At 42.7% G+C, this 25,493-nt stretch overlaps 1 protein-coding gene across 4 annotated transcripts in view; it reads left to right on the top strand.

Annotated features, from left to right (window-relative positions):
• The first annotated feature begins 1,466 nt into the window (after nucleotides 1–1,466).
• Nucleotides 1,467–25,493, top strand: part of Hipk2 (homeodomain interacting protein kinase 2) — a 183,492-nt gene continuing 159,465 nt past the window's right edge. For 3 of the 4 annotated variants that reach the window (XM_031381606.1, XM_031381605.1, XM_031381603.1), the window contains exon 1: nucleotides 1,467–1,859. In XM_031381606.1, coding sequence (XP_031237466.1) covers nucleotides 1,841–1,859 — 19 coding nt within the window. In that variant the 5' untranslated portion in view covers nucleotides 1,467–1,840. The remainder of the gene's footprint in view (nucleotides 1,860–25,493) is intronic. The other variant, XM_031381604.1, reaches the window with a different exon arrangement.

Genomic DNA, 25,493 nt, shown 5'->3' with positions numbered 1-25,493 from the left:
AAAAAAAAAAAAAAATTAAATACTTTGTATCGTTGGATAATATCCTTTACTATTGTCGGCTTCTTTCCTCGGACTGCAAAAAGCCAAGGCAGACCCAGATGATCTCTGAGGTTCCCCTTACCACTGGTCATCTAGGCGTCTACAATGTGAACGACATCAGATTAAGGAAAGCACTAGTGTATGTAGTATTAAGTACTGGGGCAAAGAAGGTGACCGCCAAGGACCATCCCAAGATGAAGAGAAAATTATTTTCCAGTAACAAAGCCAGCTAAGTGTGTGCAGGAGCTAGCTCGTCTTTTATTTTGGGAGGAGAATGAGCACGGGATACAGAAGCTGGAAAGATAGTGAGACAACAATGGTCTTAAAAAGAAAATAAAACAATAGGCTTATTTTAAAGAAAGTTCTGCAGAATCAGAGGCCATCATTTTACATCCCCACCCTCAAGGTAGCTTTTAAACTGTTCTGGACCTGTGATTTACAGGTAGGAAATACAATTTACATCAGGTGTCCAGTATTCATACCCGAAAATAAAGGGTTTATGAGACAACAGTCGACCTTCCTAAGGGCAATGGGCTCTAATATTTTTTGCTGGATTCTAATATTTTGTTGACTTTTCAAAAGCTTTGATGTCACCCACTTAATTTCTTTTCGGATCTATTTCTGTGTCAGGACTCAACAAGTTTTCGTAAGTTGGAGGCAAAGGCTGGGCGTCCTGTGCAGAAGGGAGCTGGAGAGGCAAACCAGGGCAGGGATCCAGGCTTGGAGAGTTTAAAGAACATCTCGCTCCGGCCCGGCCCGAGTGAGCAGAAAAAAAAGCAAAACCCCGGAACCGCTAGGTGGGACCCTCCCACCGGGGTGATGGAGGAGAGGGCTCTCCAAACGTCGCGGTCAGGCGTCCATCCTGACATCGCGTTTTCCCCGAGCCGTGTAGGGAGTTCCCCCGACATTCTCCGGGGAGGACTCCGCGCCCACTCCCTCCACTCATTTCCCTCCCGCGTCGGCTAGAACCGATCCCGCACTCGTTGGGGCGAAGAAGACACTTTGCCCCGCAGCGGGACTGCTGTCGGCGGCTGCGGCTCGCGCTCCCCGGCCCGGCCCGGCCGGCGCGCGCACACCCACGCGCGCACTCCCAAGCACGCACACACAAAGTTGTGGCCGCCTCCGCCGCGGAGCTCCCGGTCGGCGGCTGCGGGCCAGCGCACCGCGCTCTCGCACGGCCCGGCTCGCACGGCCTCTCGGCTCCCCTCCGGCGGCGCTCGGCCCCCGCCGACGCCCCGCTCTTGCCCTTCGGCTCGGCCCTCCCCGCCTCGCATCCGTGCCATCGGCGCTCGATTGCGCGCGGACTCCCTGGGGCTCTTCCCGGCTCGTTCGCTCGCGCTTGCCCGCCCGCCCGCTCGCGCCCGGCCGCGCCGCCCCGCCCCCGCCCCCTCCCCCTGCTCCTCACGGGCAACTTTTGCCGGCGCCCCCGCCTCACAGCCATGCGGAGCTGAGCTCCGGCCCGGGCCCTGGCCGCCGCAGCCCGCCCCGGCTCCCGCCCTCGCGGACCCGCCCGGCCCTTGGCCTCGGCGCCTTAGTCGCCCCGGGCCGGCCGAGCCCCCCGCGCAGGGCCCGGGCCGCGGCTACGGCGGCGGCGGCGGCGGCGGTGGCGGCGACGCGCCCGCCCGGCCCCCTCCCCCGGCGCCGGCCAAGTGAGGCGGTGATGCGGGCGCTGGCGGCCTGGGCTGCGCCGAGAGCGGAGACACAGGCTCAAGATGGCAGATTCCCACTGAGGCTGAGGGGGCCGAGCTCGCGCGCCGCGTTCCCTTCTCCGTTGCCATGAACCGCGGACACCCCGGCCCCGATGGCCCCCGTGTACGAAGGTAAGGGGCGCCCGGCCCGCGATTCCCCGCTCGCTCGGCCGGCCGCGGCCCCCGTAGCTTTGTTCTGCCCGCGGCCCCTCGCCCGGCAGCCCCCGGCCGCAGCCCCGGGCCCCGGTCCTGGGGGCTCGCGACCCTCCCGGGTGCCCCCATCCCGGGCCCAGACGGGACCGGAGCCGGCCTGGAACAGATCTTATTTCCAGGGCAGAGAAGGCGGCTGGGGGGTGTGTGCCGGTGGGCTGCTGCCCAAAGAAAAGAAATGGGGGCGGCGTGTGGGAAAAGACGGATCCGTGACTGCTTTCTGTTTATTTGTGATAAATGAAGGTGATGCGGTCCTCCCCCCATTACCTTTAAACGATCTCCTTTCTACTTGTCCGTCCTCTCTGCTCCCCTTTCCAAACATCTCCACTCCCACCCCACACTCCTTTATTCTTCCCGAGCCTCCGATTTTTTTTGGGGGGTGGTGGTGGTGGTGACTGTGGAATCCGATTGAAAGGGGCCAAGCGATGAGAGAGGGTTGAGATGAAAAGTCCATTTCAAACCCAGGCAGAACAATGAAATAGGCTCAAAATCTCCCCGCAGTTGGCGTGTGGAAGGGAAAATGTAGTTTGGCTTTTTTGGGGGGCGGAGGGGGGAGTCGAAAGGTTTTCTGGCTCGGCCTGGGTAGATCGGTGCTGTGCACCTTCACCTGGCGTTGGCTGATTTTTTTCCCATTTGACTGTCTTCAGAAGAAAGAAAAGGTAAGGCGATACAGCTGCCTCGCGCACTCTTTCGGTTCTCTTCAGTCAGTTCCGTCAGCTTGCATCGAGAAAATCAAGCCGGAATCAACTAAGTTTTTACAGTTCTATGGGGTTTTGTGTGCTTGTAGTACGGGGTATTTTTCAACCAAAGTGTGCCAGATTTTTTCAGTTATTTCATCGTGAAAATGTTTCTCTCGTGAAAACATTGAAATAGCAGCCCTTTACATACTTTTAGCGTGGGTCCATCTGGCTTTCTTTCGGTTTTGTTCAGATATTCTGTGTATGCAATCGCAAATGAGAGGGAAATGGGTTTGCCAGGAACCAAGAGGAGGGGCTAGGGGAGATTGTAATCCTATAAACCCCGGGAACTGTTGGGCCGAGTGAAACAGGGATCTCATTAATACTTTTATCTCTGTTAGGAGAGGCTGATTAAAAAAAAAAAAAACTTATCTGAAAAGAAAATCTGTTATTAGTTCCAGGGCTCTAAATGAATTAGGTTTCTGCATGGAATAAAGTTACCAGCCAGGCTCTGAATAACGAGGCTGTAAATAACCTATGGACTGTAAATATTTTTTTCCAGAGTCTCTTAGAAACAAAGGGGCTGTTTAGAAAGCAACAGAGAAATGTTATTCCAGGGGCTTTCCTCTTTGATTCCGAAGAACACAAGGTCTATTTAACCGTTCCACAAAACAAAACAAAATTTCGGATCACTCCACCACGTAGAATAGGAACATGCCAGTGTGGACGTGAACATGTAGGAGAGCCCATGTCGGGCATTCATTGTTCATCTGTGTCTAGGGGAGGGGGTCTGCAGTCAAAGCTCCCACTGTCTAGAGTGTTAAAATGAAACAGTTTTCTCTTTATTAAGTACCTCCTTGAGACTCCCTCTGCTGGACACTCGGGGTGAGCATTTTAGAAAGAACTTGGCATTGAATTCACGACTGTAATAGAGGAATAAAAATTCCTCTTTCCTGGAGGCTGGGTAGGTGGGTCGGGATGTATTTTGTCAACTTTGAACAAAGCCACCCTGGGAACTTCATTTATTATGTTGATTTCATTTGGAATCCATGAGGAATGTAGGCTACTCCCCTGGGGCTAAGTAAGTCCTCAGCATAGTTGGTTCTAGGACTTTGTTCTTTTAGTGATTGTATCAGAAAAAGAATTACAGGTGTGTAAAGTGTTACACTGTAGAACTGTGGAGCTCTGTGGTCTCTCTCTGATCAGAGTTTTACTTTCCAGCCCTCCTCTATCCCAGGCAACCTAATTTGTCACCTCCTTTCAACCCTCGGGTTTTCTTGAGCCTTGTCAGCTGGTTTCTCTTAATTGTCCTTTTGTTTGTAGCTTTTTTCTTCTTTGGGAGCATCTCTTACATCTTTAGATTTTCCTAGTTTTGCTCACCACTACTTCTCCACCAACCCAGAATCACTCAGCCCAAAGCTCAGGCCTGTCTGATCTTTTTGAGAGAGACTGTTATGCATGCTATGAGACAGAAAAATGACCTCCATAGTCAAGGTCTATGCTTCGAGGACCTACATTCACTTGTAGTGCTGAGTGTGTCCAACACTACAGTGACCTTTCCCTTGACCCCCAGTGGCAATCTGTGGATTCAGTGAAGCTGATTTTTATCATATTTCAACCAGAACCTCTGTGTGTGTGTGTGTGTGTGTGTGTGTGTGTGTTGTCTTAAATGAACAGGGCTTTTCTTACTTCTCCAAAAGAGGGATTTCTCCTCCTAATAGTTCCACATGATTCTTCTCAAAAGTCTAACTACACATGAGACTTTTAAGCTGGAATTTCTCAAATGGAATGTAGAAATCTAGACAAGTGTGCTGTTTTTGAAACAAAGCATAATTGATAATACAAATTAATAAGTGGCAAAGTGCAACAGTCTTCTAGTACTGTCTTTAAGAGTCAGTTTATAAATATCACATTAGTTTTCAGTGACTTGATACTGATCAAGTTAAACTTCTTGTAATAAAGGGGGGGTATTTCCTTAGAAGGTTAAACATTTGCCTTGTGATTATATTTCTCCGTCAACTTGCTTACCAAGGCCTTTTCAGTATGCAGTGCAAAGGTCAACCACAGGGGTCTGTATCTCTGGGTTCCCAATTAGAGAGACCTAAATTCCAAGTTAACTATGTCTCATTTACCTGAGATGTGGCTTGTTGATCAGTGTGGAAGAAACCAAAGAACCTTTCACATTCAGACTTGTAAACACTGGCATGCTGAAGGTCATCAAATGGACCTGAAGACACCTGGCCACCAAGATGCAAACCAAAGAACACGATTCAGATTCATCTTCCCTGAAAAGAATTTTATGATGCATCGTCTATAATACCCTTGCCTATGTTTTTGTTGTACATTTTTAAATAAGAAAGCATAACTATTGTTTTTCTTGTCACATTTGAGTAGTGAATTGAAACTCATTCGTTTTATCTTCGATACTAGACAGGATGGCAGGACACTCAAATCAGAGAAAGTGGGGTTTCAACCTAGCATACGCCTTCAGTATCTTTCTTTAAAGAACTTTTAGCCTCTATTGGATTGTGTGAGGACACTATTAGAACCGAGTATATTTAGTAGAGTTCTGCCTAGAGTAGGCATTTTCTCAGTATGCGTTAAATCCCTCTGTCTTAGTTGTTTACAGGCATGATGACTTGAGCAAAAGCATAACCCTCAAAATAGTTTAGAAAACCAGCAATAGGAATGTTCAATTTCAATTATTAATCTCCTGCTATTCCTTTCCTAGTTTGGGAACCAGCAACAATGAACCCCCATAGCCATAGAAGAAAGAACCTTTTTTTCCTCCTCTGTGACCTTTCCAGAGTCTTTATTCCCATCAAGCTTCTGCTGGTTTCAAGTAGAGAATGTCTCTTCCATAGCAGCACTTTTGTGCTACATTAAAAATGTGCAAACAACTTGTGAGGCAGACTTTCAGGGACTGCAGCTGTGTTCCTGGAAGGTATCCCTGAGACTGAAAGGTGACCTTTGCCCTTAGCAAGAACCCATTCCTATACAAGGTGGCAGGCTGGGTAAGGAGTCCCCAAAAGTTCTTTACTGGTTCTCAGAGGAGCACCTCCAACCCAGGCACATGGCAGGGGCTGCCTCACTAGGCAATTAAACATGAATTTCTTACCAAAGAAAACTGGGGGCTTTATGTAAGTTATAGGTGCTTACATGCTTCATATTTTATATTTCACGATCCTTCACTCCTTTCTTCCTTTCTTCCATAGAGATCAGTCTTAAGGCTCTACCCTTGAGGCTTGTGTGGAACAAAATACTGATGATCAAGAGGGTAGGGCATATGTGCCTTTTTTATTGTTCTCAGAATACGTGCTTTGCTAGTGCTTTCTGGTAGTCTTAGTATGACGATTCAACTGCTTGGGGTTGCAGTCAAAGGCCAAATTCAGAATAATGCCAGCAGACTTTGTGCCACCACTCATAGAGTGCGAACTTGAAAAGGCCCACACTCATAATAGCTCCATTTCATGCGACAATACTTTGTTGAAGGAGAAAGAAAAAAAAAAAACCTCAGAAAATTGAAAACCCAGAGTACAGGAAGATCTTTATTTTTTTCTTTAAAAGAAACTGAGAATCCTGAAGGTTGATGATGGTGATTATGACTTAGAACGTGATTTGGGTCATGTACTTTCTGCACTCTCTACTCGCTGAACTCCCTGTTTGTTCCCTCATTCGGCAAACGAGGACGCATCTGTCATGCACTCATTCAGCAAACATTTACAAAGGCTCTGCTGTGTCCTGGGCCTCATGGCAGGTTCTGTGTTTAGAGAAATGACAAAGACTTGGCCTCTGACCTCTGGGAGTTCAGGAATAGGGGAAGTGAAAGTCAAAATATTTAAACTCACACAGATTCACTGGGCAGTGTGTCTGACCCAGGTGAAATGTTTGTTTGTTTGTTTGCTTGTTTTTGTGCATGACAGTTCTTACATACGCTTGTTTTCTTAAGCTGTAAAGGGAAGACCCCAACTTCTCTTTTATATTGAAATTTAATTTATGCAAGTTATAGCTGCTTAGCCCAAATTATAGAGACGGATCTCTATGCAAGAAAGGAAGAAAGGAATGAAGGAGCATGAAGTATAAAATATGAAGCGTGTAAGCAGCTATAACTTGCATAAATTATATTGAAATTTTAGTTGAACTTAATTTTTTAAATGAATTTCAAAGCTACTCATTACAGATTTCCTTAGAACTTTCTTAAACATCACAACCTCTTTTTGCAGAGGATGCTGTTTTCCTCCTCCGTTATTTAACGTTTGTTGTGTATCCTCATCAGTGCAAATACTGTTCTCACATGCTGGGGTTTTCTTTTTGTTTTTTACATTTAGAGTTGAAGGCTGTGTTGTGAGTGGGTCTCCCATCCATGTGTGTCTGTTGGAGAGTTCCTTCCTGGCTTCATCGTCTCATTTGTATTCCAGATAGTCATGTGGTGGGGAGTCACTGGCGGGACATAGATGGGTCATCACACAGTAGTTATTTCCCAGGAGCAGGTCATTCTTGGAAAAGGCTGGCTGTGCCCTTAAGTCGGGAACATAGAGCCTTGGAGCAGGAGCCTCTGAGAAGTGAAAGCCGCCCTGCTGCCTTCAGCAGGGTCACCTGGGTGGGGGTTAAGGGAATATATATGCCCTTGTCTAGTCATATAGTAGATGGCATCCTTCCTACTCCCTTTGTAGCCAGTGAGGAAAGAACACCCCCCTCTCCTTTTTCTGCAGCTGTGTCCTGAAGGTATCCCTGAGAATGAAAGGTGACCTTTGCCCTTAGCAAAGACTCATTCCCTGACTTGAATCTTGAGCTCACTGGTAGCTGTTATTCAGGAGAGAACATTAGCAATTCCTCATTAACCAGTTCTAGTATTTCATGAATCTGATGGTACAGAGATCCCTGGGCCTGCTAGAAATCTCATCTGCTTTCAATCAAACTTGTTTTCTTTTACTTTGTTTCTCTAAAACCTTTCATATATTTGAAGATAATAATTGGATTCCTTACTACCCTCTCCCACCCGCGCAGAGCCTGTTTTTGCCTCTGAAACATCTCCTTTCCTTATTGTGAACTCTCTAGTTTCTCTCCAATAAGAAAAATGGTGGTAATCAAATCTGAATGCAATTCTTTAATGATAGTCTTATTAGTATGAAACATGTAAGTAAAGGGACTTTAGGATTCTCACTTCCTGGGAAACTTCTGGAAAGCAAGAACCATGTCTGATTCATCTTTGTGTTCCCAATTGTGGCTGTACAATTCCTTATCTCTAGTAGGAACTTTATAAACATTTGTAGCATTGACTTCTTTTTAATGCCATCTGAGCAACACTTTACAACAGCTCAGGATTCATGACTTGCTTGCACTCAATTGGATCCTGAGCCTTTAAAAGAAAAAAGATAGAATCTGACTTAATAGCCCTGGCTGGCCTGGAACTAAATAAGTAGACCAGGCTGGCCTGAAATTCACAGACATCGACTTGCCTTTGCTTCCAGAGTACTGGAATTAAAGATGTGTGCACCATACCTGTACCCTGCTAAATATTTTTAATACTTTTGTCTAACATCCTCACCACCAATAAAGATGCCACCTTCTGTTCGACTCCGCACATCCCTTTGAATTTCATCTGCCTATTTCCAGCTCTTAGGGTCTTTCTTAAGCGTCTGCTACAGAATAGACAGAATGCAGAGGACATAAATTATCTCTAACTCGGATTGCTCTTGGTTGAAAAAAACGAATGCACAGAGTCTTTGTGACTCAGTGTAATATTACTTCACCCAGGTTAGAAAGGACAGTTTGTCAAATTCTTTATAGATTCTGAGTCAGCAAGACCCATACCTGTTTTACCAGTCAGTGAGCCAGGTGTTTATGATAGTGGTTACAAGGCCAACTTCAGAGGGTATCTTCCTCCTTGACAATCTAGAGCCAGTAGAAAGGACAAAGGTATAATGGACAGTCTCATTCCCACCAGGTCATTTTCTGATGGATGACTTTGCTATTAAAAAAGTAACTTAAGGAAATCATTCCCCCCCCCGCCCCAAAAGCAAACCTCCAAAACTAAAAGCTAGTCTTGTGGTGTCACTTATTTGTGAATTTGCTAGTGACTAGATCTGTAGTGAAGTATGTAGTATTTTCTTTTATGTTTTTTGCCTAACTACTTTTGCCCTAGTACATTCTAATCAATTAAGTGCCATGTTTAAATAGAACTAAGACTGATAGACTCTTTTGTGTGTGCTAATGTGTAGACATTATAAAAACCTCTGTCACAAAGAATGCCATCTAATACATAATAGAACAAGGCACCCCTCCCTTGGTGGTTCCGTCCAGCTGCAGTGAGAAATTGCTTCGAAGCACTTCATAACATGGGATGAAAGCAGCCCTTCTCATCCCCATGCATCTGATTACAACGGCTTGGTTGTGAAAATGGGACATTTCCCTCCACACCAATATTTCCTTATTCAATCTATGAATTATTCTTCAATTTCAAAGTGACTTTTCCAAGGGTTTGTCAGACTCCATCATGCCAGTTTTTGTATAGAACGTTGGCATCATCCTATTTACCATTTTTGTGGTCTTTGTACTTGCAGCCTGTTAAAATAACACAAAAGAAAGATTTGGAAAACTGGTTTGTTGCAAGTTATGGAAATTTTTGTTTTTGTTTTGTTTTTCCCCACTTTTTCCTACCCTCCAATAAAGAACTTATAGAGCTCTGTCAAAAACCAGATTGCAGATTCCTGGAATTCTGCAGAAAGACAGTGAGTTTACCCTCCACATTCTGTGTACCTGCATTTGGCTATCATAATCCATGCTGATGGCAGGGACTTCAGGTGGGAAGGCAGTTTCAGAGAATCTTTTTCCAGAGAACATGAAAGGTCATTCTAGAAGGCACACATGTAGTCCACTTCACTTTGGATCATTTATATCTGTAGTGACAGCCTAGAATGATCACTGTAATTCATTAAGTATGACCTGAACCATAAGGAAAAGATTAATTGATATTCATTATGTTCTGCTTACTGAGATGGGGAAGGTTTTCTAATGTATTACAGAAATGAAAATGGTCAAAATAAAGTTTCTCTTGATTATACCATGACTCACTCCACAAAGGATTTAAGGCCACATAAAGAGTTAAGTTTCTGGTAGGGAGGGAAATTAATTTATGTAGATCAGTATCGTAGATCAGCCTATCCAGGGAAGCTGGATGAACGAGGTAGTCCTTTTATAAAGACAACAGAAACAGCCGAAGCTCTTGTGCTGGCTTAACAAGGTGAATGAGCAGAGTGCATAATGGGATTCATTTGCAAAGTAATTTTTGCTTGGCTGGAGTGGTAAGCACAAAACAGACCAGCAGATGAGGACTGTAAGTGTTTTGGATCAGTTGTCAAAAGCTTAAAAGGGGTTCCAATTCAAGAGACATTTTATGGTGTGGAGAAGGGGACTAGCATCAAAATGATACTTGAACCAGGTGATTTTCAGTGGCCTGGATGTAGTAGGAGGAGGGAGAGAATTTGGGGGAGCCTGCCAGGAGGCTGGATACTGTGGAAGGAGGTGCAAGTACTCTGGAGATGGCTGGTGTCTGAGTGGCCTAGAGTACATTTAGAGAGAGCATTTGTCAGGGTGTCTGGCCCAGAGGTTCAACAAGTATTTGTTTTATTTTGCTTTCCTCCTGAACCTCTGGCAGGGATCTAGGATCAGGGAGACTTGCTGGTTTGGGTAAAAAAAATTTTTTTAAAAAAAATTCTTTTAAGACTCTCTTCTTTTTGTAGGCTTCTTTACATTGTCTAAGACCTTCTGGACCATAGTACAACCTGGTAGGGCCTTCCTGAGTCAGTGCTCTACTTCTGACACTTGAGGATCCTAAAGTCCAGACCAAAGAAGAGACTGTGGATGCTGTCTAGGGAGCTAGGGTGGGAGTGAGGTGGAGCTTCTAGGTTCCTAGGATTCATCAGAACCACTTCCTGTTACCTTCAGTGCTTGAGGGAGCTACTGACTTCTAGTCTCCTGGGTGCCTGGCAGCCTACAGTATTGCTCCGAGGCCAGCACCTCAAGTTTGTGTTTTTCTTTCCTGAGGAGAGCAAGGTCCTCAGTTCCAACATTTTCAGTCTTCTGTTAGGAGCTCATTCCTTATATTTTCCTGACAAGTTTACAGCTTGTCACTATGAGCTACTTATTAACAACAGAAAATCACAGGCAAGGGACCAGTATAATCATGATTAGTTTTACAGAACCTCAAAGCACTTTTAAGTCATTAAGCAGCTTTTAGAACAAATTTGCTTTCCTAAGGTCCAGTTTTGGTCATTCTTGCCCCTTGACATGACCACAGACTAGAGACTGGCCACAGCCTTCAATAACAACATGACCCCACTGGGGATCCTGTGAGCACACTTGCACTGGTGTTGGTTTTGACCTGGCTTGGAAGCATTTCTATCCTGCTGAATGACTTCTGAACACAGACCTTATTCAACACTAATGAGAGTACAAACTAAGGGCAGATTTTCGACTTTAGCAGATCTCAGGGCAAGAGTGCATCTGATTACCTGTGCCACTCTGTCTTCCTGGTTAGTGAGTCCAAACTGCAACCACCCCACCTCCTCTTGGGACTTGGGGTGTCCCATGGATGCTTGTCAGGCCTAGGGTCCCATACCCATAGATCCTGAGAAGGCTTGAGACTATGGACAGGGAGCCTCCAGTCCTGGTGATTTAGGAGATAGTGGATTCTCAGCCTATGGATGGGGATACCCCGTGGCTCTGGAGACCCCTCAGCCACAGAGTGGGGTGTTAGGTGCTCTGAGTCCAGCCTAAAGGCAATGCTAATGGGGGGGTACCTTGTGTTCCAAACACTTCAGTAATGAAGACTATTTGAAATGTTTCCTCTGTGCAAATGGCAGCTGTAATTGTGTCACCTCGTGTTCTGTAAATCTGATAGCTACTCTGTTGTATGAGTTTTGGCCACTGGCAGTTGGGGCCTCCCCTCCTGCTCATCCTTGACAGTATCTCTCTTTCCACTTTAAGTGCTTATTATCTACCCACAGGGCCCCTCTGCTACCTATTTATCCTTCTGACTCTGTGGATCTTGGGCATGTTTGTGCCTTGTTATCCTGGTAAGTGGGAGGGTCTAAAGGATGTCATAGAACTTTCTGAAGTGTATCTTTGTGGGGCACTATTTTGGAGAACCATCAGTCATTTAGAGGGCTTGTTAAAACATGTGGCCTTGCCCCTAGAGTTTCTAACTTGTGAAGTCTGTGATAGGGCCCAGTTTCGTTTCCAGTGGAAAGTCATTGTTTTGAAGGAGTGAATTCTTAATGAAGAATCAGTGCACATTTAAAATCAGATAGGTATGTTGATGAAAGTTTTTTCTTCGATGTGTGGGGGAGCCACACGGCATTAGCAGAACTGGCAGTCCTGCTGCTTTGTGACTATGACTTCCTGAGAGGCTCAGGAATGTGCAGAGGCTGCCCTGTCCTCTCATAGACCTTCCCATCCCCTCTGGCATGTCAGCGATTGCAGGAGTTACATCCTTTGAGCCTTCCACAGCCAACTAGTCTGCAGTTTGGCCCTGAGACCCTGGAATAGACTGGGCAGTCATCATTCACATAGTAACATATTATTATTAGCTAATGTTTAGGAGCTCTGTGATTTTCTCAATTTATGGAAGGGGAAATTGAGGCTTGACAGTATTTAATAATGTATTCAAAGTCTCTGACTAGTCATAGTAGAGCCAGAGCTTGAACCTTAGTCCACCTGACACCAGCCTGCTTTTGTCTTGATGTGCCAGCTGATCTCCTTCTCACAGATTTGTTAGAATGGCCTAGACAACACACAATAAGGATCTAGAATCCTTCATAGAGAAGAAATAACTAAGTTAAGAGCATTAGTGCTAGATTGTTAATCTCCCCAACACAAATGTTCTTCAATACCCAAGCCAGACAGGGTAGTGAGAGTGAAGCACAGTATACTGGCTGGTATGGAGGAGGGGTGTGGAACAGGGCAGCCAAGCCACGAGGCCACTTTGAGCAAGGAGATGTGTTTTGAAAAGCTGATGCATACAGACTTATGAAGCACACGAGGTTGCCTGTTGCATAGTAAGACTTTACTGGATCCTTGTGGCATTGCTGCAGGGTTGATTGCACTGTTAGCAAGCTGTACGGATGGATGATATAGGAAGATGAGGTGCCTCTCCCTGAGAAGGGTCAATACAAAGCAGCCTAGATCCAACTGGTACCTTTTATTGTCAGGTTATGCCTGTGTAGTGGAGACTTCCCAACCATTGTTGATAAGGAAGTAGAATTAGTAAATACATTGGTTCTTCTCTAGACATAAATGACTTTGTTTCAGTCAGAGTCAGAGTGTTTTAAAACTGCAGAGACAGTTATATGTTACTTTCCTTGAAAGATAAAGTGGTAAGGCATAGAAGTTAGGTCTGAAAGGGAAGAGTAGTGAACCCAGAACAAAAACAAACCTCACCACTCACTTCAAGTGTAGCATGACTTTTTGTTTTATTTGAGACAAGTTCTTTCTATGTAGCCCTATGTAGCCCATACTGGCCTCAGATTCTATGTAACAAAAGCTAGCCTAGATCTCAAGATCTTCCTGCTTTAGCCTTCTAAGGAGAGAGAGAGAGAGAGAGAGAGAGAGAGAGAGAGGGAGGGAGGGAGGGAGGGAGGGAGGGAGGTGTGTGTGTGTGTGAATACATGTGTTTGTGAGTGCGGTCAAATATTGGGATCACACCCAGGGTCTTCCACATTTAAGCAAGGGCTCTGCCATGAGATGCAGCCCTCGCTGGCCCCTAGCAGGCCATATGACATCTCCTATCTATGGGACAAATTAGGTGAGCCAGACTCTGCTGCCTGAGAGTGTTCAACAAATGATGGAGGAGGAGCCCCAAAGTGAAGAGAGGAAAGCTGACAAGTTATATCGTGTTACACCACATTCTTATAAGTCTTATGTGATTAAAGCATGAGATTCAACCAATATCAGCTGAGCACACTGAGCATGCCAGAGACTGTTTTCGGTGCCTACTGGACAACGCTGCACTGAATGGATAAAAAGAGCAGCTTGTGTTGTAGTGAGTGAAAGCAAATAATCTAGGTTTTTTTTTTTTTTTTTTTTTTTTAAAGCTTGAAGGAAATAGAAGTGGACATTTATTAAATCCCTGGAAATGTTGAAATTTCTAAGATTAGAATCTATAGATTTCACAGGAAAATATCATTAATCTTGTCAGAGTAAACATTCCCCAAATGTTAAGATTATTTCTGGCTTTACCATCATGAATTATTCCTTAGGATAATTCCCTGAAACATTAAAGTTTATCTGAATTTTAAGACCTGTTCTCCAAATTATGTTTACCATGTCATTTGAACATTTGTCATATTTTAGATATATACCAATAGATTAATTTCTTCCTCAAAGTACTTTCAAACTAAACAAATTAAACTACCAAGATAAAGACTTAAATGAGCCCTCCTGTTTATTGTGGAAGAAAAGGAGTTCCTTGCTGTACTTGGGTCCGGACCCTGTTCTCTAATTCTTTTCTCTTTGAGTGACATGTGTCCCAGATTTTGAATACCGCTTCAGTGTGTCTCTGACTCTCAAAGTTCTGTCAATACTTGGACTGTTATTTATTTGTTTGTTTGTTTGTTTATATCTGGAGTCATGAAATTTATTTGATATCTCTGTGTAGAGATCTCATGGGTATCACAACTTTTAACACATCTATAAAAACTCTCAGTGTGAAGTATACTCCAGTTCCACACTTTGTTCCCACCTAGTCCGTTCCACACAGTAGTGGGCCTCAGAAATAGTGGAGTCATCTACGCCTTTGTTACTTCATATTTAATCCATCACCACTTCTTACTAATTATTATTATTATTATTATTTGCTTCCTAAGCAATATATAGCTTCCTATAGCCATTCTCATTATTAGCTGTAGTTATGTTCTGTAAAGTTGCTTTGAACCCTGAATTAATGAACAGGGAGCCATTATTGGTAGGGAAAATATAGGACTAATTTCATGTGAGTTCTTGGTTATATTTTTAATTGATCTCTACATGTCATCATTAACATTGGGGTTTTAAGTTGGAAAAAAAGTAACATTCATGTAATGATGTAATTTAGTACATACATTTGTGTAACAATGTTTTTGTATGTTTCTGCTTACAGATAATTTTAACTTTTATTTATTTATTTGTGTATGTGTGTGTTCCTGTGTGGAAAAGAGGGTGAGAGAGTAAGGAGGAGCAATGCGTATACATATACATACATATATACATATACATATGGGCATATGTATTCCATAGCTTGCATGGAGTTGTTTTTTCCTCTACCTTGACATGGGTTACAGGGATTGAACTTGGGTCACCAGGTTTAGTGACAGGTGCTTTAGCTGCTGAGCTGTCTTGCTGTTGACTTAACACTGAACTCACAGCCATCAGTGCTATAACTAAAGCCCAAACGTGCTTATCAAATGCATGGTTTTTTTTGTCATAAGGAACAGCACATCTTTCTTATATCTTGAAGCTCATATGAACACCTCATCACAGTGTTTAAAACTTTAGCATTTTTAAACAGCAAAATCAACAAATAAAAAAACTACAAAAAGACAAAAAAATAAAGTACCATATATGATATATAGGGCATTTGTTCCCGATATAAGAGCTGAAATAAGTCAGAGTATCACTTTGCTGGGCTTCAGCTAGGGACACATGAGGGCAACATGGCCTCCCAGCTGTACTGCTCTTGCATGGGAATGAGAGAAATTGCCCTGAGTATTGATTTTGGAATTGCAAACCAGTTTTAGTGAACAGATGAATTTACAGCACAGAATCCTGAGTGAGGAAGGTGGACTGTGACTTGTGAACCCAATTCTCCCGACTGCCATACCAACCCTGGGGCTGGCAAACTTTCTTTATGAAGGCCCAGATAATCTATTTCTTGGACTTTGGACAATACTGCATGCACTATAGTTGCCATGTGGAAGCAACAGAAAGGTTGGGCTACATTCTTTTTGCAAAAGTATACTTTGGGCTAAATTGGGCACCATTAACCTACCATACTCTGTTATTTTGACTGATGTGTGTGTGTGTGTGTGTGTGTGTGTGTGTGTGTGTGTGTGTGTGTACACGTATGTGCCTGTGGTGAATGCTAGAGGTTGATGTCAGGTGTCTTGCGCAACCATTCTGTTTTTTTGAGACAGTCTTTCACAAAACTCACTGATTTGGCTGGATTGGCTAGCCAGTAATCCCCGGGATGTGCCTATTTCAGATTCCCCAGCACAGGGGTTATTATGGGCATGCATTACTGCACCCATTTTATGTGGGTGTTGGGAATAAACTCAGGTCCTCGATTGTGCCACTAGCCTTTTACAGCCATCTCCCGGCCCCATGAGCTAGCTTTCTAGATTGGCTCCTCATGGCTCTCCTTCTCTTCTTCCTACTCTTTTTTTTTTTTTTTCAAAGTTTGTTTTGTTTATTTTGAGATATGTCTTTCAACATAGTCCTGGCTGTTCTGAATCTTGTGATGTACACCAGGTTGGCTTCGACTCACAGATATCTGCCTGCCCTTGTCTCCCAAGTGCTGGGATTAAAGGCATGTGCCACCACACCCATCTCTTATGCTCAATCTTGAGTCTCTCCAGCATGTACCACAATGATATTAAGTGAATATTAGATCCTGTCATTCTGCCCCTTCAGACATGAGAGTGCTTTACCCCCATCCACTTTCAGGACAGTCACAACACTCCCTGCTTATCTTTCCAGGCTCCTTTGGTGCCACATCTTGGCTCTTTCAGTTCTGTGGCTTTTCCTGTGTTTGCTGCTCCATGCCATTATGTACAGTCTCTGCATGAGTAGCTGGCAAGCTCCTACTCATTCTGCAGTCAGAGTCCAAAGGTCACTCCCTGCCCCTGACATTCCCTAGCCCTCACTGTCAATCACATGCTGATTTCCAATGTCAGAACACCCTGTTTTGTTTTTGTTCATTTGTTTTTCATTTATAATATGTAATATTTTCGGGTATCATTGGTTTGGGTGGCCTTGTTTTCCACTTTCTTCCTCCATGAGGCTATAGGCTCCACTAGGAGAGCAGTGTGTTGTGACAGTCTCTGTGGTCTCCACCATATTATAGTTATGCACTACAGAGATGCTAAGTCAGTAGACTATCACAGAATATAGGTGTGTTCACACACATTTTATATGTTGCTGCAGTAGAGAAAATGCAGTGCTGATTCCAAACAAAAATTACTGTGTCCATGGATGTGAAGGTGTGCCTTGATTGTCAAAGGGCGATTCTGAGGCAGATGCTCTCTCTTCCAGACAGGAGTGCTGTGGGAAGTCTGTTAGTTTCCATTTCCCCTGAGCCTTTTGGACTTCATGGGCGAGGTTTTCAGGTGGGGAGCTGGAGGTGAAGTATTGCTGTGGAGGCATTTCAGCTGGCCCTGTGAAAATTGACTCACTCCAGTTTTATCCCTCTTAGACTTCAGCTGGTAGTTGCTTTATTTTGATTGAAATCCTACCATCTAGGAAAAAAATAATCTTTGATTTGTTAGAGAATGATCTAAGCAATGGTGTTCCAATGTGGAGATTATTCTGTTATTCCAAGAATCCTGCATGCCACCAGGAAGATAATAGTTCAGTTGGGCTTTTATAGGTTAATGGGAATCCTGAAGCTTTATTTAACTCCTCTGAAACACTGTGTAGTATAGAACATTAGAAAATAAGCAATAAGTATACAATGCATGTTCTTGCCTGCTGCTACAGATTTCCTCATGCTTTTAAAATATCATTCTTCTTCGATATTACCATAGTTAGACTTTTCAGGTCTTTCTCTAGAAATAGAAATATGAAAAAATTTAAATTAAATAATGTTAGTCATTTTATAATCTACTTTTTTCTTGCTGATTTTATATTTCAGCAAAGCTTATCTTATTTAATAATTTTTCATACTGTATTTCCATAATTGAAATGTCTTTTGAATCTGATACACTCAAATCAGCATTCACTACCGGCTGCTGTCCCGTGTCTAGTTGTGAACTTCCTTATAGTCCCTTAGCCCTGTGTAATCGCTGGATAGACTCTCATACCTGCCAGGTGAGTAGGCTGAGGTTTTTGTAGAGGGAGAAGCACATTTCCCTATTCTCTGATTTCCTATGCCTAAGGTTTTGTTAGGTTCAGGTTGACTAGCATGTACCAGAGCTGGCTCCGTCATTTTGCTCTGAAAAGACCCACAGTTCAATGCCGTGGTTGTACCACACTCCACACTCACAGCAATACATTGAGATACTTATTTGCCTGAGATGTCACCCACACTGCCTGAGGTAGTGAGACTTAATATTTCAATATTTATATTTCTTTTATCATAAATAAATAAGATAATGTCTTCATATATTTAACTAGCATTTTATATTTGTTTTATGTAAACTGTGTTTTGAACTTTACACATTTTCTCAATATTTTGTTGATCTTTTCTTCTTTATTTCTAATAGTTCTTTATATATTGTATTTGAAGTGAGTTGTAAAAAATTCTTTTCTAGTTGGTCAGGTTGTTTAGCCCATCTCTTTAATGTAATAAAATATATCTCTTTAAAAATAGCTTTGGTATTTTGATTCAGAGTTAGTCCTTTTTTTGTGTCTTGTTTTAAGTTCCTTTTGGATATTATTGATATCTAATTTTTTCCATTTATATGTTGGTTCATTTGGTTTTTAAACCAGGATAGTATGTGTCCTGAGGTTTGATTGTAGCTTTACATTTTCCCAGTGTTCAGTTGTCCCAAGCCCATTGCTAAAGGTTTCTATTTTTGCCATGTTATCATAATGTCATAACATTCTGAAAGTTTGGGGTTCTGCATTTGAACTCTGTATGTTTCTACCGGTTGGTGAGTATTGAAACCTGAGGCTTTTAATGTCTGAAAGGACTAGTTCTCTCTCATTGTGCTTCATCTTCAGAGTATTACTGGCTATTCTCTATGTTTGTTTTTCCATTAAAACTTTAGAATCAATGTAACTTGATTCCTTGAAAAAAATAAGCCTGTTTGTTACCCTTTCCATTGGGATCACATTTAATTCATAAAGTACTTAGGAGGGACCAATGCCTTTCTGAAGTTGAGTCTTCCTAGCTGATGCCATTTCCCCTGTGTGTTTTTTCTTGTGTGCTTTAGTAACTTTGAAAGTTTTATTTTTATAGGCTATGTAACTTTCAATCTACTTCTTGCAAATAATGAGGTTTTTTATTCTAACTGGTTATTTGCATAACTAGACTGTTGATTTCTAACAGTGTTTCTGACAGCTTTATTGAGATTCACACAAGTTGCTTTTGTAAACTACATAGTTAAATGAATTTAAGTCTATGCACAGAATATTGTGTCTTAACTACTTTGAGTTTTTACATTTTCCTCATCCCCAGAAGGAACCCTTTACTCATTAGCAGTCCTTCTCCATTCTCACCCTTCTCCTCCTCCTCCTGGAAACCACTAGTCTGCTTGGTATTCTGGACATTTCTTATAAATGGAATCATAAAATGTGTTGTCTCTTGCAGTTGGCTCTTTTCACTTAGAATAATGTTCTTGGGCACCACCCATGTTGTAGCATGTGTTTGCATTTTATGCTAGCTATTCTGGTGTGTAATGATATCTCATTGTGAGTAGCTGAATTTTCTCCCCTGGTTCCTCTATATATTAATTCTCACTTGTAGTTCACATTGGTGAGATTTCATGAGAGCAGAGAACAGGCCTTCAATTCTAAAACCACAATGCTGACACATGCCTGGCAAATATTTGGTATTTAATAAATGCTTATTGAATCAGTGATTGGATCTGTTATGTTTCTAGGCCACATCTACTTTTTAAAGTTAAAATCTGTTTTAGTACATATAAATTAATTTCTGTTTTTCCCCAGGCAAAACATAATTAGAGGGAGGGTTGTTTTTCTCCTCTGGGAAAGTCATGTGTTATATCCAACAGCCTGGCAAAAGTAATTTTGTATGATGTATGGTTTGTGATAATCAACATTATTTTTTCTTACATTAAAACAAATGACTCTGAGTTGCTGGTACATATGTCTAAGAGTCTCATTATCTCAGGAGGATGGTTTTTACCACTAGACTATATCTACTGAACAAGTTGCTAGCAAATAAAAAACAAAAGAGAGAAACTGGGTAAAAGTATTGTTCTGGGATTTGGAATAGGGGTTGTTGAAGAGCTTGATCAGCTTATATGTATTTAAGAAGTCCAAAGCTTACCAAGAACTGTGTTTCAAAACCTTTTTCTCAATTCATTTTGTAAGATGTTTATAGAAAAAAGTGATGCCAGTTAAGATTTAGTTGTAAAGTTAGATGATGGTGGCACACGTCTTTAATCCTAGAACTTGGGAGGCAGAGGCACGTGGATTTCTGACATTTAGGCTAGCACTGGCTGCTCTTCTAAAGGACCTGGGTTCAGGTCCCTGCACCCCTGTGCTAGCTCACAACTGCCTATAACTTCAAACCCAGGGGATTTGCTGTCTGTCCTCTTCTGGCTTGTATACACGTGTATAAGCAAAATACTCATATACATGAAAATAGAAATAAAAATTAAAGAACATATGAGAGTATTATCTGATACACATGGTGGGCAGGGGGCATATTGTAATTCCATTTATCTTCCATGCACATCTTTAAGACATTATAGCTGAAATACATACAGTTTGTAAGGAAAGAGAAATGATTAAATGTCAGGAAAACAATACTTTTTAAAAATATAAATATTTTGAAGACGATGTTTTAAGTTAGGTCAGATTATATGTGTGGAGCGGTTGACAGAGACTTTTGGATATGGCCCAAAGATTTAGAGATTATCACACATTAGGCAAGTTTGTATTGGAATATGAAAGAGAGGGAAAGAGGGAGGAAGGGAACAACAGAAGGTAGGAGGAAGAGAGAGGTAGAGATTGACTAATTGATCATTGCTTAATTGAGACAAATTGAATTCTCCAAAGTGTCTTGGCCTGAGAGATGGCAAAAGTAAAACATGGTTCATGCATTTACTGTAAGAAAATACCTGTCTGAAAGAAACAAGGATAGAAGTAATATTTGAAGGTCAGATAGATAAAAAAGATTAGCTGTGGGTCTAACTTGAACCAAGGGTTTGAAAGGCATAGGAAGTAGATCTCATCAGACTGGAACTGGGGCCACATGCTGAAATCTCTTAGCAGCAGCCCTGAGGACAAGCTTTGTTTGGTCCTGGCTGTGTTCAAGATGAGTGAGCACTTTTGGATGCATAAAGTAGCTGGTGGACTAGGTGACCTTTACAGGTCTTGGGAAGATGGCCTCATAGTTAGGACTGTGCAGTGTTCCACTGCAAGACGGATAGGAAGAAGTGGGAAGGAACTGTGATTCCCTTGTTGCTTAGGCACATCTGCTTAGAGATCAGTGGGGTGGGAGAAAGCTGTTGTTCTGCTTTGGGTTATGTGTACTGTTTATTAGATTACTGGTTGGGGTGCCTTTATCTTTAAGGGACATAAATAAAATTCTGAGTGTTAACATAACGGAAAGCTCACTGTCTCACTGCCAACAAGGTCTGAGGAGGTCGATTCTGTGGTTGGTTATAAAGAACTAATAGGCTGCTGAAGTGGTTCTGTATGCAGAAGCACTTGCAAACCTATGACCCGAGTGCAGTCCTTGGAACTCACATAAAGGAGGGAACCAACTCTACAGAATTGTCTTCTTCTTTTTTTTTTTTTTTAATAAGTGACAGCATTTATTTTTTTATTTTATTTTATTATTTTATTTCATTTTTATGTGTATGAGTACACTGTAGCTGTACAGATGACTGTGTTCGATCATGTGTGTGGCTGCTGTTGATCTCAGGACCTCTGCTCAGGCTCACTTCGGCCCCGCTCGCTCTGGCGTAATTTTCTGCAGCTGTCGCCAGACGCATCGGAAGAGGGCGTCCGATCTCATTGTGGGTGGTTGTGAGCCACCATGTGGTTTCTGGGATCCGAACTCAGGACCTTCGGAAGAGCAGTCAGTGCTCTTACCCACTGAGCCATCTCGCCAGCCCCAGAATTGTCTTCTGATGTCACTATAGTACTCATTTGTCCCTATACATATCACACATACACACACACACACACATACACACACACTAATAATAATAATAATAATAATAATAATAATAATAATAATTTGAGATGTTTCACTGTGTACTATGTAGCCCTGGCTGACCTGGAATTCACTAGGTAGACCAGACTACCCTCAAAACTCAGAGTTCTGTCTGCCTCTGCCTCCTTAGTGCTGCTTTAAAGGCATGTGCCACCACATCTAGCCATAATAATAAACATTTCTATGGGTGATGGTGGCGCATGCTTTTAATCCCAGCACTTGGGAGGCAGAGGCAGGTGGATTTCTGAGTTCGAGGCCAGCCTGGTCTACAGAGTGAGTTCCAGGACAACCAGGGCTATATAAAGAAACCCTGTCTCGAAAAACAAAAACAAAACAAAACAAAAAAAATTCTATAAAAAACAAAACACCAGCACTCTTTCCAATCTTCTCCACAATCCAAGATGTGTTCAAAAGGTAGCTGCTGCCATTTCTGGTGTCACATCCAAACCCAGCAATGTCCAGAGGAAAGGGAGAATAGTTCTTTCTAGTTAGGCCTTTTTACAAGCAAGAACTCCCTTTTTAGAAGCTTTCTGCAGACCCTCCTTCATATCTCTTGGCCATGATGGTGTCCTTTTCAGTCCCTAAGGCAGGCAATAATAGCAAAGGAATGGGTTCAAAGTAATAAGGCTATACATCCCCAGTGCTGGGAGCACTCGTCTGATCAGAGCAGCCTCCGAGGCCAACTGTTGTTGCATAGTTAGGGACATCTGTGCCTTGATCATATCACCCACCCATATTTCCTAGCCAGGGCAGTGAGAGGGTTTGGCCCTCTCTGGCTTTGGAACTTTATTGTTGTCTCCCTTTCACACCTTTGCCTTCTTCCCCGGGAAATCTATCTGTGAGCTATGTACAGAAGAGAAGATTTGCTCACACCCCTGACAGATTACATATACATGTACATGTATATTAAACATAGTCTTGCTATGTGATAGGGTGATCTCAAACATGAGATTCCTCTATTCAGCCTCCCAAGTGTAGGTGTGCAGTACCATAACTGGGTAATTTTTAGAAAATTTAAGTTTCTTGTTTGTTAGTTTCTTCAGTGCTGGGAGTCAAACCCCTTGGGCTTTGTATAATAGATAAATTATCTACTAGTGAACTAAAGCTACAGTCCTTTACAAAACTCAGGAATAGCTAGGCTTCTCTAGATTTTATTAGCATGCATGCTGTGTGATTGTACATGCCTGCACTTATGTGTACATTCTGACCTGACTTGTTTTTGATGGAGCTGGTTTTCTTGCTCTATGAAAAGATCTCTTCCTCTTTTTCTTGATAGTTTTAGTCATGTTGTGAGATAATGTGTCTGAAGTGTGTAGTTTTAGCTCTTCCCTTGCTGTCTTCAAAATGGTCTGGACATACCCAGCTATGCTTTCCACTGACACAAAGATTTTGAGTTGTCTATTTCCCTGATACTAAACCAAATAATATTTGCAGGTCATCTATTGTTTGTGCACCCTCCATCTTAGGAGAGTTAGATAAAATAATTAGCATTCTTCAAATGGTTCTGCAATTAAGGACTTGAAGGACAGGTTCTCCTTCTTTCTTTGCCCATCAGACCTGACTGCTTAACAGAATGCTTCCCCAATCCTCTTTTTAAAGGTGTCTTAGGCAAACAGAGATTTGAGGTTACTATGACTATCCTGAATCACCTCAGAGAACAGCCTGGGGCCTTGAGCTTTCCCCTGGTCTCTGTTTCCATGTCTGGCTCCTGTGTGGCTCCTGCCTTTGAAGTCAGGTGGAAGCCCAACAGGTGAGGCTGTTGCCCTCTTTCTCTTTGGTTATTCTGTTGTAACCTTTAGTCTAGGAAAAATGCCAGTTTTCGTTTCCAAGAATCATATCTCCCTAAATGGGGCAATCTGCTTTAAATGCCTTTTCCACTGGTGCCATCCACATCTCACAGTTGGCATAGTTAAAGGGACAGGTGCACTTTAACTTTTTAAAAAAACTATTTGTACTGTAATGGATTAGGGTGTGTGGCCCAGAGCCTGTTGAGGTACATGCCCATGTTACACATGTGCAGAAATATCCAGCTCTTCACACTGCAGTCATTTAACAAGCTTTAAGAGTCAATAGGTCTCTAGATATTTTACTTTTGGATTTTCCCACATGTCCAATGTACTTCATTTCCCGCTTCCTTCCTCTTTTGTCCATCTATCTAACTGTTTGTCCGTCTGTCTGTCTGTCTGTCTGTCTGTCTCTAAGCAAGTGGGCTATGATGATACATAAACCTTTATCTATCTTGTTGGAAAAACTTACATGCTGTGTTGAAATATAGTCTTTCTGTATGGTCCCAGGAGAGGGTTTTCTCTGTCACTCTTGATATTGGTATCATTACTGTTTCTTCCCCCTCTGGCATTTATGTGGTGAGTATATGTCATGCTGGTGTTCTTCCTTAGAGTTAGTGCTGCTCTCAGTGAACAGTATGGCATGTAGGAAGTCTCTAGTGACTACTGTCTTCCCTGATTCCAGTATGGCTACTTGGCTAGCCCCTTCCATTGAGCTCCTTGGGAAGCTGGCTTTTTAATTACTCATCATTCAGCTTTAGCCAGTCTTTTTCAAGGGCATTCTGGTACCTCTGCTGCCCTCTGCCCCACAGAGGCAGTGAGCCTCTGTTGCTTTCCTTTTTGGAGCCAGTGCATTGAGGCACAATGTATGTGAATTCCGATGTTAGTTGTTCAGCTGAGAACAAACTAGTGAACCCACAGTACCCTCCTGAGTAACTTTAAAGAGTCACAGAAGATTCTTGGACAGATACACACCTGTGCCCAAGCTGAGAGACTAACCTATGGTGGGACCTGCCCTTGGAGTTGGTTTCATGGTAATAAGGATAAATTGTGCAATAAAATAATACACTTGTTTCTGTCTTGTTTATCACCTGAGTCCGCTATGAGATGAGCTCTGATATGTATAGCTCCAGCTGATAGCAATTCATTGGATGAGTGTGGCAAATTTAGGAATGAAACTGGAAATTTTGGTGAAGGCAAGACCCTCCGTTTGCAGCAGGACAGGTGCTTCAGCATAGTGTATTGCTTTGTCATCTGATAAAGTAGGCAGAGAAGCAGGATGTGCTTCTCAGAAGCTGACATTGGGGAATCCTGCCCTCAAAAAGAAAAGTCAGAGGGAGCAAGCAGTAGATACAGGAGGCCAACCCAAGAAATGTGCTTCATAGCTTTCTAAAAGAGTTTGGCTTTCAGTTTCTTAGAAGGGGTGTGGCCATGACTTGGTGCAGAAGGGAAAGACCTGGGTGGGAAGGTTACACATAGACAACTCAAGTAATGAGCAGGCATGAGGTAGAGGTAGTATAGTTGGGGGAGGATTGCAGAGTTCAGCAGGTGGGATGACCAGAATATTAAAAGTGTATTATTTTATTTGCCAGGAATAAGGGAGTTTGAAGACTGGTTCTGTGGTATATTGCATCTTTGAAGTTTTTTTTTTTTTTTTTTTTTTTTTTTTTTTTTTTTTTTTTTGGATGTCTTTGTCAGTGTTCTTTAGGTAGCAAGAGGAGGGTATACATCAGGGGTGGCACAGGGGCAGCAGGGAGTTGTAATAGGTAGCTTGGAGTTCAGTTGTTGTTGAGCCATAGGCACATCTGTACATGTGTATCTAGTGTGTCTCTTTAAGAAGAAGGCTGCTGAGCCTTGTGATACATGCTTTTAATCCTCACCCAGAAGGCTGAGGCAAGCAAAGTAGGTAGATCTTTCTGAGTTTGAGGCCACCCAGTCCACACAGTGAGTTCCAGGCTAGAGGAGCTACATAGCCAGAACTTGTCTCAAA

Source organism: Mastomys coucha, unplaced genomic scaffold, assembly GCF_008632895.1.
Source record: "Mastomys coucha isolate ucsf_1 unplaced genomic scaffold, UCSF_Mcou_1 pScaffold20, whole genome shotgun sequence".
NCBI classification, from domain to species: domain Eukaryota; kingdom Metazoa; phylum Chordata; class Mammalia; order Rodentia; family Muridae; genus Mastomys; species Mastomys coucha.
This window is presented reverse-complemented; position numbering and strand designations above follow the sequence as displayed.